Below are 12,753 nucleotides of genomic sequence, written 5' to 3' on the forward strand. Positions count from 1 at the left end.
AAGTTTCTGTCTAACTTCAACATTAGTCAAGTGTCGTGTCGGTTATTTCCCAGGAACTTTGCACATAACTGGTTTATACCTACCTCATCGCGACCTCACTTGTTTGTGCCACTTCTAAGATACATGCTCTGAAACTCCCTGGATTGAACTTCTTTTTAGCCGAGATACAGCAGTTCCTAACTGGAAATGTTGCAAATATGAGTTGCAAATTTACACCTTTGTATTGGCTGAGCATTGTTCCCCTTTCTTCTGCATTTCCACTCTCTACAGCTCAGAAGAGGTTGAACCATAGGATAGATTCCTACAATGATCATTACTGAGGCTTCTCTCTGTGTTATTTATTAGTAGGATTTTACTTACTCTGTTACAATGCGCAGCTTCTCCCCTATCCTGAAGATAGGCTGGCTTATTGTTGCGGGTGGGTAGTCATAGATCGTTACAAGCATATCATTGCTGTCTGCTGAAAAATAGGGAAATATGGGTGTAACCTGTGGTGAACTTGTCACCCAAAACAGTTTAAAGAAAGGAAGAATGTACATTTATGGCCTAAAGGCATCCCAAAACATGTAACAGCCAATGAATTTAGGAGTTAGTTAACTATCACATAGCAAGGTCCAACAAACAGCCAATAGATAAAGGAAAAAAAAACTTACACTTATATAGAACTTTACAGTTAATTAAATCATTTTGAGATGTTGTTGCAAGGTAGCATTAATTGTGCAGAATTATATGGGACGCTGGATTCCATGGGGGATGGCAGCATGAGTTGGTATGGATGGGGCATGGAGAGTATGTGGGGGTTGAGGGGGCGTGAGAGCCTGAGGGGAGCTTCTGTTTTAACAATTTTATTGTGGCTGAGACAAAGTCACACAGCATCGTGGCAGGCCTTTCAAACAACCCGCATCGGCGCCCCCTGTGGCTGCCTCCAAACTCATTCTGGCGGCGGAAAGCCCAACTCCAGTTTCCCGCCCCCTCCTCCCCCCACCGCCACCCCCTCCACCACCCTCCCAACCCCTTCCTCCCTAGCACACAAAACGAAGATCCCACATTTGCAGGTATTTTCTCTTGAGGTGGGCATGCCAAGCTAGAAAATTTACCTTGTTCCACAACCCAACTCTAAGGTGAAAATTCAGCCCTCAGAGTAGACATTGAGAAGCCATTTCCTCAGGTGGGGGAATGCTGAACAAGAGGGAACGGGGTGATTTTAGGGGTGATTTAATGAAGCACTTTTTTCACACAAAGGAAAAGGAAAATCTGTAATCCTCTCCCCAAAAGGCTGGGGATCCTGAGCCAATAGGAATTTTCAAGACTGAGGTTCTTAGATTTTTGTTGGGTAAAGCTACCAATGGGTCTCGATCTATTTGTTGTGACTGGTGCAGCTCTAAATTTTGCACAGGCGTTTGTGGGTTACGAATATATGACCGGTCTGTGAGAAAGTGAATTGTCTCAGATCTATTTTAAATAGGCAACCACTTATTTTTAAACAGTGACCCCCCCCTAATTTGAGATTCTCACACATCCACCCTGTCAAGATCCCGGATCTTGTATGTTTCCACCAAATAATGTCTTACTCTTCTAAATTTAATTCCAGACATGGGCACTAAATCAGGCTGACACACTAGGGCCGGAATTCTCCAGGATTCTCTTTTCCCGCTAGCAGCGCACCCCCGCCGCAGGTTTACTGGCAGCAGCGGGGTGGCTTCAATGGGAAATTCTGCCAGCGAACGGCGCGCCGCCAAGACACACGGCTGGTGAACCGAAGAAGCCAGCCTCAGGGCAGTACTGAAAGGATCATACCAAATGTCAATCCACGTCTGCTCTCTCTGGTGGATGTAAGACATCCATGACACTATTCCAAAGGCGATCAGACGTGTTATCTCTGGAGTTTTGGTGAATTTCTGTACCTCAATCATCACAAAAGCAGATCACAAAGTCAAAATAGTGCAGGTGTTGGAGATACTCAGAGAGTCATGCAGCCTGTGTTGAGGGAGTAGAATTAGCGGGCTGGATTCTCCGATTTGCAGAATGAGTGCTGACGCCGGTGTGGGAATAGTGGCGTTTTACGCCAGAAAAATGACGCAAAAGCTGCACCGATCCTCTATCTGGTGGGGGGGGGGGGGGGGGGGGGGGCTTGCAGCCGCACAACATAACCTGTGTATATGGCCGGAGAATTGCCAGATCCGTGGTCGCGCATGCGCAAGGCGTCGGCCTGCGGTGGCCGCCTCGTACAACATGGCGCCGGCAGCGTGCAGACCCAGCCTGCCAAAACTACCCCCCCTGTAACCAGCTTCACCACTCCCAGACCACCCCCCACCAGGCCCCTCAGCCCCCGCTGAAGCCCCCCCCCCCCCCCATGCCCACGGAACGGCTCCCCCCCGACTGGCGGCGCTGGACTCAGTCCACAACCGGCCACAAAAAAAAGGATAAGTGCTGCACGGCCCACCGGGTCCCGACGGCATGTGGCATACTCTTTAAGTATGCCCTTTTTGAGGGGGCGGAGCATCGCAAAAGCGGTGGCGCCCACGGTTTTGGCGCAAACCGGGATTCTCCGGCCGATCGGCTAACGTGATTTCGGCGTCGGCGACCGGAGCACCCCGCCCAGCATTTCAGTGCGATGATCTTTCATAAAAACTCAATACATGAATTAGAACAAAAACTGATCATTGCCAATTGATGTTTGTGGGACCTGGTTTTGATGGCTCAGAAAATATTTTTGAGTGGCCTGTTTGAAATGAGGAATTTGCTGTGCGTAACTGCAAATACGGATGTGTTTCTTATCACTTTCTGGTGAAACATTCTTGCAAATTGCCATTGATAGGGCGCTGCTTGGAAATGTGCCCATTAATGGATATTTAGTGAGTTACAAAATTACCTCAGCCTTCAAGAATATCAATTTTTATTTGTATGGTACTTTAAATGTAATTATAAAACCACAAGTCACTTCATAGGAGCATTAGAAAACAAAATATGATAATAAAACAAGATATTTCAGAGTATCTATTAATTCATTTTCCTCATCTGTGTTCATCATTCAGCGATAGCATTGAGTCACATCTTACCGGTAAAGGGTTTCTGAAAAGCTGGTTCTTTCTCAGTTGCAGACCTCAAGGTGTTCCCCATGTCTGAATCCTCAATATTTGTACTTAAACACTGTAAGCAAAAAAATGAGATATCCTAAATCAGAAGAAAGCCAGCCGTCAACTAAATTAAACTGTCCAACTATACAGTCATGGCTAAAGGTGGCACGGTGGCACAGTTGTTAGCTAATACTGCTGCCTCACAGGGCCACGGACCCTGGTTCGATTGGGTGACATAGGGACATAGGAATACATAGGAACATAGGAATTAGGAGTAGAAGTATGCAATTCAGCCCTCCGAGCCTGCTCCGTCATTCAATCAGATCATGGCTGACTGTCTGTGTGTAGCTTGCACTTTCTCCCCATGTCTGCATGGGTTTCCTCCGGGTGCTCCGGTTTCCTCACATAGTTCAAAGATGTGCAGACTAGTTGGATTAGCCATGTTAACTTTTCCCTTAGATTAGATGGGGTTGTGTGGGTGGGGTGCTCTTTCGAAGGGTCGGTGCAAACTCGGGCCAAACCTTCTGCACTGTAGGGAGTCTATGAGTTCTATGAGTCACATACAGAATTACTGAAACCAGGTTTGTTTACCTGTATGGTACAGGGTAAAAGATAGTTTGTACCTGGATAATGCAGTGTTTAAAACATTGACCTGGATCACTCAGGCTACTCAAAAAACATGATAGCTTTGACTTGGCTATACCGAAAAAGACAAAGGTCCATCTCTACCTTCTTCCATCGTCACATGATACAACAATAACAGAGCTGGCTTGTCATGCCAATGAATCTCTATCAATAAATATACAAGAGATGCAGACATGAGGCAATGAAATCCTCAGTGGTGGAAAGTTTGGAAACCATAGGTCCAAAGTCTCCTTTAGAACCATAAGACACAAGAGCAGATTTAGGCCATTCGGCCCATCGAGCCTGTTCCGCCATTCAATCATGGCTGATATGTTTCTCATCCCCATTCTCCTGCCCATTCCCCATGACCCATGATCAGCCTTTCCTCCCTAATATGCGCCACTTACCACCTGATGCATATACTGCATCCCGAAGTAGAAAAATAACTAATTTGTGTGTGTTTATCAGATTATCTCAAGGCACTTCACAATCAAAAAATGGCACTGGGGTGCAGCAACTGTCCAAACAAAAGCAAAACGTGAGATTAAAATGTATCTCTCCATACGATGATAGGGGGGGCCTTTGTGGAATGGGTTTTGACAATTGCAAGCTAGTCATGGACCAGCTTGTGTTTATGGCATAAAGGGAATTTGGCATTCATTAAGATAGCAGTAGCAGCTCTCTCTTCTGAGTCAGAGGTTTGTGGCCTAAGATCTCACTCCAAATATTTGGGTGAAAAATCTAGGCTGACACTTCAGTACAGGACTGAAAAGTGGTTCACTGTCAGAGGTGCCATTTTACAGATGAACAGTTAAACTGAGATTCCTCTTAGATTAAAGAGACATGTTTACAAGGAATGGGAAATGAATATTCAGGGTTGTGTGATCTTTTTTCATAAGGACAGACAAAGAGTGGTGGGGTAGCTTTGTGGAATAAATGTGACAGCAAGAACAGATAGTGGATTGGAAGATGTAGAATCCATATGAGTGGAGGTAAGAAATTACAGTAATAATCTTTATTAATGTCACAAGTAGGCTTACATTAACACTGCAGTGAAGTTGCTGTGAAAATCCCCTAGTCGCCATACTCCGGCGCCTGTTTGGATACACTGAGGGAGAATTCAGAATGTCCAATTCACCTAACAAGCACGTCTTTCGGGATATGTGGGAGAAAACCGGAGCACCTGGAAGAAACCCACGCAAACACGGGGAAACTCCGCACAGTGACCCAAGCCAGGAATCGAACCTGGGAGCTTGGTGCTGTGAAGCAACAATGCTCACCACTGTGCTACTGCGCCGCCTTAACAAGGGGAAGTAGACACTGGTGGGAGTATTTACAGGTCCAGTAGTAGCTAAACTGTAGGAAAAATCAGGAAATAATGAGGCCATGTAAAAATGGCAGTACATTAATCATGGGTGACTTTAATCTTCATGTTGATTAGGGAAAGTCAAATTGGCAGAGGTAACCATGAGGAAGAATTCATAGATTGTGCTCAGGATAGTTCCCTCGAACAACATATTATGGATCCAACCAGGGATCTGGCTATTTTAGATCTGCTAATGTGTAATGAGGCAGGTTTAATAAACAATCTCAGAGTAAACGATCCGCAGAGAAACATCGACCATCACATGGTAGACTTTAGCATTAAGTTTGAGAGTGAGAAACTTGGGTCAGGAACAACTGTGCTAAACTTAATTGCTGATGAATGGGAGCAGAGTTGGCTGGAGAGGACTGGGAAAGGAGTTTAACCGAAAAGATTGCTGATCAGCAATGATTGACATTTATGAAAATAGTTCCTGACTCACAACAAAGATACATCCCAGTGAGGAAGAAGGATTCTAAGAAGAGAATAAAATCAACCATGGTTCACCAAGGAAGTTAAGGATAATATTAAACTGAAAGAAAAGACATGCAATGTGGCAAAGATTAGTGGTAAGCCAAAGGACTGAGAAAGTTTTATAAGCCAATAAAAAGGTACCAAAAAATAAATAAAGTGGAAGAAGATAAACCAGGAGAGTTAACTAGCAAGTAATATAAAAGCAGGCAGTAAAAGGTTCTTTAAATATATAAAAAGGAAGAGAGAGGCCAAAGTGAACATAAGCTCCTTAGGGAATGAGACTCGGGAAATAATAATGGGGAACCAGGAAATGGCAGAGGAGTTAAATAAATATTTTGCATCAGTCTTCATAACATTCCAAAAACAAATAATCAAGGGCAAAAGGTTGTGGGGGGAGGAAATAAATACAATAACAATCATTAGTGAAAAGGTACTAGGGAAAACAATGGGGCTATTGGCTGATAGGTCGCCTAGACCTGATTGTTGCATCCTAGGATATTAAAGGAAATAGCTACAGAGATAGTGGAAGCACTGGTAGTAATCTTCCAAGAAATCTTAAATTCTGGAAAAGTCCCAGAGGATTGGAAAACTGCCCTTTTTCAAAAAGTAAGGGAGACTAAAAACAGGTAACGACAGACCAGTTAGTTTAACATCTATCATTGGGAAAATGTTAGAGTCCATTATAAAAGGATGTAATAGCAGGGCATTTAGAAATACGCATATAATCAAGCAGAGTTGGCATGGCTTCACGAAGACGAAATCATTTCTGAAAAATTTATTAGAACTGTTTGAGATGGTAATGAGCAAGAAGGATAAAGGGAACAAGTAGATGTGATATACTTGGATTTCCAAAAAGTGTTCAATAAGGTACCGCACAAAAGGCTCCTCAATAAGATAAGAGACCGTGGTTTTGGGGGTAGTATATTAGCATGGACAGAGGATTGACTAACTGATAGAAGACAGAGGGTTGGAATAAGAGGTGTTTTCAGGATGGCAACCCGTAACTAGTGGGGTGCCACAAGAATCAGCGCTAGGGCCACAATTATTTACAATATATATCAATGACTTTGACGAGGGAAGTGAATGTACTATTGCCAAATTTGTGGATGACACAAAAATAGGTGGGAAGGCAAGTGGTGAGGATAATACAAAAATTCTACAGAGGGGTATAGACAGGTTAAGTGAGTGGGCAAGAATTTGGCAAACGGAATATAATGTAGGAAAATGTGAAGTTATGCACTTTGGTAGGAAGACTAAAGGAGCTGAATATTTTTTAAATGAAGAAAGACGGCAGCACAGAGGGATGTGGAGGTCCCTGTGCATAAATCATAAAAAGCTAGCATGAAGGTTCAGCAGGTGATAGGGAAGGCAAATGGACCATTGACCTTGATTTCAAAGGGAATGGAGTATAAAAATAGGGAATTCTTGCTAAAACTATACAAGGCACTCGTTAGACCTTTACTCTGTTTCCACTATTGCTATTTCCTGGGCTGGATTCTCCGCATCCCCACGCCAAAATCGGGTTTGGCGCGGGGGCGGAGAATCGAAGTTCCTCTCCAAATCGGGCTGGCGCCGATCTGGCGATTCTCCAGGACCAGGACAATCGCTTGTCCACGAATTATGTCACGTGGCTGGGGGGACATTGCCAGAGGCCCTCCGAACGATACTCCACTCCCGACAGGCCGAGTTCCCGACGGCGTGTAACTAATGTGATATGGCCGGTCGGGACTCTAGCGCGGCGGCTGCAGACTCAATCCATGGTCGCCCTGATGGTGGGCGGGGGATTCGAGCACCGGGGAGGGGGGGGGGGGGGTGCCTTATGGGTGGCCTAGGCAGCGATCGAGCTGGTCCGATGCAGCGGCCCGTGGCCGGGCGAGGTGGGGGGGGGGCTACATTGTCTGTGATGGTGTGTGGTCCGAGTCCACCATGGCGCTCTGTGCAGCCAGTGGAGGCCGCTGCGTGCGATTGCGCGGACTCGGAACCGGAAGTGCGGGGGCCCGTATCCGCAGCCAAAGCTGTGTGAAGCTCCCCGGGTCCCTGCTAGCCCCAGAAGGTAAGTGAATCGCCTTTTACTTTTTGCAGGAAACTGGGGAGTGCAACGGCAGCGTTTTTATATCGGCGTAGGGACATAGCCCCATTTTGGGAGAATTCAGCCTATCTTTGGGCTCTTGACGCACACACTGAGTGCTTAAAATGGACAAGTGTTCTGTTTAGCTTCACCCTGTTAAGTGCAAACGCTGAGAAAAGAACTCTGAAGGAATGTTCCTCTGGTTGAAGTTTTCATGAGAAAGTACTTTAGAGAAGCAGGGATCGGAAATTGGTTGTGCAATGTTTCGTTTTAAGCACGTGCGCTGATCACACTATGTGGTGCAATAAACTCTGACTTGCACAACTGCAAACTTATGCAAAGAACCTTTGAGATGGAACTTGCCAGCATATCTGTCTGTACTATGCTTGTCCTGTGAGTGCTTCATCTCATGATATTCACAGTACGGAGATAGCACTGGGTTAAATATTGAAATTTCACTCAGAATTATGCACCTTAGACTTCACATCCGATTTTACTTAAATGTTAAATGTTAGGTCTTCATTTTCCGGATGTATTTCTCCAACACTTATGCATTTGCAGATTTCTGTCTTTTAACTGTTACTCAATGGTAGCCCTTATCTCTGAGTTAAAGGCTTTTTTAAAGCTTTTTGCCTTTTAAAAAAAAATGTTCGTGGGATGTAGGCGTCACTGGCTGGGGCAGCATTTATTGTCCAATCCTGAGGGTGATTAGGAGTCATCCACATTGCTGTGGATCCTGAGTCAAATGTAGGCCAGACCAGGGGACGAGATTCTCCATTTGGGTCTGTTCTGCCAGCGTAGTAAGTAGCAATTGATTCATGTTCCCTCTGGGAGAGCAGATCAGGAAGCGATTCACTATTCCTCCCCTTCCCCGAAGTACAGGTGTGACCCAAATTGCCCCCCTAAGTAAAGGTATCCCGCTAGAAACTTCCTAGATAGAAGGACCCCTTTGGCAACCTTCTAATTAAAGGGGCCCCCCCAGAAACCCACTAAATAAAGGGACCCTCACAGAGATCCCATAAATAAGGAGACTCTTGCATGGACTTTGGGGGCAATTCCCTTAAGGGGTTATCCCCTTGACTCACCATGCTGTCCCCAAACTCAGGGTCACGCTGGGAAATACCCATAATAAATCCCGTCCACGTACTTCCCGACCCAGAGGACCGGAGAATCACGCGGACCCGACCCATGAAGTGGATGCAGATGGGTCACCCACTTACATCGTCGGCCTGGTGCGCGGGTGCGAACCTCGATCTCCCCACCAGCGGGAGGAAAGGCACTGACCCTGTTTTGTTCATGACGCCTGATTCTCCGCCACATTGGGAACTCCACCACTGGTGGGAAGCAGCCCAGAATCCAGACCCAGGCAAGGATAACAGATTTCCTTCCCTGAAGAGCAATGATAAGCCAGATGGCTTCATGGGCTTTCCAGATATTTGGGAATGTAATTTAGGCAGATGCTCCAGTGTCCACCTTCAGAGTTGCTGAATTTTGGAGTGGATGATAAAGCAAGGTCTTTTCTTCACTCATAGCTGAGAGTAGAAGATCCGGCGACATTTTTTTGAAGAGAGTTCTCCTGCTCCTGGTCAATATTTACCCCTTTGTCACCGTTAATAAAAATATACAAGCTGCATTTCTGATGTGGAAGTTTGCTATATATGTCAAATGACTGCTGTATTTCCTGCATTGCAAAAGTGACAACACTTTGGTTGACTGTGAAGCGCTTTGGGACATGCTGAGGTTGTAAAAGATGGAACACAAGTGCAAAACTTTCTTACAAAAGCAAAATATTGCGGATACGGGAAATCTGAAATGAAAGCAGAAAATGTTGGAAATACTCAGCAGGGCTGGCAGTAATTGTGGAGAGACAAACAGAGTTAATGTTTCAAGTCTTGGGCAGCATACAGTGGTTAGCACTGCTGACTCACAGTGCCAGAGACCCAGGGCAAATTCCAGCCTTGGTTGGCTGCCTGTCTGGAGTTTGCACTTTCTCCCCGTGTCTACGTGGGTTTCTGCCGGGTGCTCCGGTTTCTTCCCACAGTCCAAAGATGTGCAGGTTAGGTGCATTGGCCATGTTAAATTGCCCTTAGTGTCCAAAGATGTGCAGGTTATGTGGGGTTACGGGGCTAGGTCAAGGGCCTGGGCCTACGTAAGGTGCTTATTTAGAGGGTTGGTGCAGACTCGATAGGCCGAGTGGCCTCCTTCTGCACCGTAGGAATTCTATGACTCTATGCTAAGTGAGTGATAACATCAACCTGAAGCTTTAACTCTCTCTCTCTGTCTCTAGTGATGTCACCACACCTGCAGAATATTTCCAGAAGTTTCTGTTTTTAAGTCTCTCTTTCTTCTGAACAGGTTAAGAGGTGAACGCATTAACCGGTGTGTTAAAAGTAGTTTAGAGAGAAAACGATAACCAACTAGAAAAGACGTAGCAGAAAAAGAATGTCAGTCCCTATTTTTAAACAAAAGATCAAGGCTGGTTTCCCAGCTGTAACTACTGTGTTATCAGATGCATCAGACTGAACCTTAAATAGGGAAGTGGAGCTGTACTGCTGACCAAAGTTTCCATTGGTCCAGTTCCGAAAAAAACCCTGCAGTGCTACATATATGCAGACTTTATTTGTCAGGCTTCAAAAGCTAGTGCTTGCTTATTTTTATCAACTATTAAAAAATCAGCCCCTTTTCTGAACCTCTAGATATATTTTCATGTGCTTTTGGGGTTGTGTGTTTGCAGTAAGAAGAATGGAAATATGTCTGAAGAGCTAATGAAATATCCATCCTGAAGAGCAGAATATTTTTGATTTTGGACAACCAGTGTCAGTCTCAAGAATTCTTTAGGTCTGAGTTTGATGAAGGGCGAAGTTCCCCTTCATCTGCCCCCATAATAATAGATTTGCTCAGGGTTCTGTGTTAAAAGCCATTGTCCAGATGCTTGACTATTCTTAAATGGTATGTGACACACAAGAAAAGGAGAACTTGTGGCACATTGAGTCACATTCTTGCCCCTGAATCAGAAGCTCTAGATTCAAGTACAGCCTCAGGACTCGATGACCAAGGCAAGTGCATTCATAGCTCACTCAAAGATGGTTCATCCTTCCAACACATGCCAATAGCAGGTGGTAAGAGCAGGAGCTGGTCAACTATGTGAAAGAAGGACAGCTGTGGATCCTCTACCATCACTATCCATAGCTCCAGACTGCAACATGCACAAAAACGTGTATGTTGCTGTGGTGATATGCATCACTGTAAATACACAAGGGGTTAATGTGAACACACTACACCTAGCTAGACACCAGAGGGAGCACCAGAGACATGACACACAGACATTCAATCAATAGGTCAGTAAGATAGGACACGACCAATAGGCAGTCACGACACACCCAGACGTGACACTATCACAGGGGGGCATTACACCAATCCATATATAAGGACACAGCACACATGATCTTCCTCTTTCCAGTGGAGACACTTAGTGAGTACAGACAGGGTTGATTGAAATACATCACACCCACCACATGTATTGTAGCAGACTGGTTAGTTAGTCTGAGTAGCTATAGCAGGATTAACAGGAGAGTCAAATCCAAGTAGGAGAATTGTTAACAGTTTAATAAACGTGTTAAAGCTATCTCCAAGTCTGAACCTTCCTTTGTCAGAGTGCACATCAAGGAAACAGCTTATGCTACGTCAAGAGCATACAAAAACAAGGTACCAAGGAGTGACTGTTTAAATCCATATAGTTTCAACTCAGCAAACCGTGACAACCAGCAACAGCACCCAGGCAAGATGATCGAGATTCCAGTTCCACAGCGGCTCAGGTGCCATGGCAATCTCAGTGCAAACTGGCGTGCATTCAGGCAAAGGTTTGAGATCTTCCTGGTAGCAGCCGACCTACAAAACGTGGCCGATGCAGAAAGGACAGAGCTTCTGCTCACAATTGCGGGTGAAAATGCAGAACAAATCTTCAAAACCTTCAAGTACTCCAGAGGGCAAGAAAAGAGACTTCCAGACAGTCCTAGCCAAGTTCGAACAATACTGTGAGGAAAACACAAAGAAACCAACAGAAAACGGTAAAAGAGGCGCCAATACTAACCACGAGGCCGAGGGAGGCGAGCAACGAACGACAATTTTGATTGGCGGCCATCTTGGAAAAGGTGCCGCACCCGCGCAGTTGAGAGAAGGGCGCAAAGTAAAGGAACAGCGATCTGCACATGCGCAATCGCTTCCTACTCTCTACGTCACAAGCTTCGTGACATCAGAGGCCCCGGACCACGCCCACTTAAAGGGGAAATGTCCCAAAACAAGAAAAACATTTTTTAAGCCTCAAAACAAGATTTTTTTCACCTGGAACGACAGCACAATTAGCCTTTATCAGTGTTGCATCAAGTGTCTCAGCATAGTTCTGAACCTTTTTGTGAAAGATCTGCAGCTCATGTGACATGAGATCAAAGATACTGTGAGGTGATATTACAAAGCAACAGCAGCAATTACTGCCTTCGGTGATGGGAGGGAAGGAACATCAGCAGGTTAAAGTTACAGTTATTGGAACGCACAGACTTCATTAAAGCAATGCTTCTCTCTTCTTCCTCTCCTCCAAACAACATCCCCCAAACAACACCAACCACCCCTTCTGCCCCGCAATCAACCCTCCCCCCAACCGACACCACAGTTTCCTTTCTCCAAGGGTATAGATCAATGGATGCATTTTTTCATGTTTTAATTTAAACAAAATTACCACCAAATTCACTTTATTCACTTAGGAAGCTTAATGGAGATTCAAAATATGTTGGGTGTGATTCAATGACCATTTTGTGCTGGAGGGCAGTTCATTGCGGCGCAGCATGGCCGAGAAAAGCAGGGAGACACACCACTCCCGGGATCTACCCGGCTCGCAATGCCTCCCGAGATCTAACGCGATCTCGCAAGATGTTATGGAATAAATGCCTCCCATTATCAGTGGGATCACTTTTTGGCAAATCTGCATATCAGAGCGAGACAGCTAGTCTCGCTTTAATGTGCAGATTCCCGTGGTACCTGAGGCATTGGGATTCATCCCCTTTCCCTCGGAAACCTTGGGCGAGTGCCATTTGGTACTGGTCTCCACAAACGGGGCTCAGATGCAATGGCACTTGTGGGGGTCTCCCAAGGGA

At 45.3% G+C, this 12,753-nt stretch overlaps 2 protein-coding genes across 6 annotated transcripts in view; one reads left to right on the top strand and one right to left on the bottom strand.

The window, feature by feature from the left end:
* The window catches only part of tg (thyroglobulin), a 613,433-nt gene that overhangs the window by 284,243 nt on the left and 316,437 nt on the right, over positions 1-12,753 (top strand). The gene's annotated exons all lie outside the window — the stretch shown is intronic.
* LOC140385756 (src-like-adapter) overlaps positions 1-12,753 on the bottom strand; it is a 53,525-nt gene that overhangs the window by 16,748 nt on the left and 24,024 nt on the right. For 3 of the 5 annotated variants that reach the window (XM_072468233.1, XM_072468236.1, XM_072468235.1), the window contains 2 exons: positions 3,060-3,150; positions 361-460 (listed from right to left, as the gene is read on the bottom strand). In XM_072468233.1, coding sequence (XP_072324334.1) covers positions 361-460; positions 3,060-3,150 — 191 coding nt within the window. The remainder of the gene's footprint in view (positions 1-360; positions 461-3,059; positions 3,151-12,753) is intronic. The other 2 variants (XM_072468234.1, XM_072468237.1) reach the window with 1 other exon arrangement.

Source organism: Scyliorhinus torazame, chromosome 11 (assembly GCF_047496885.1).
Source record: "Scyliorhinus torazame isolate Kashiwa2021f chromosome 11, sScyTor2.1, whole genome shotgun sequence".
Taxonomy (NCBI): domain Eukaryota; kingdom Metazoa; phylum Chordata; class Chondrichthyes; order Carcharhiniformes; family Scyliorhinidae; genus Scyliorhinus; species Scyliorhinus torazame.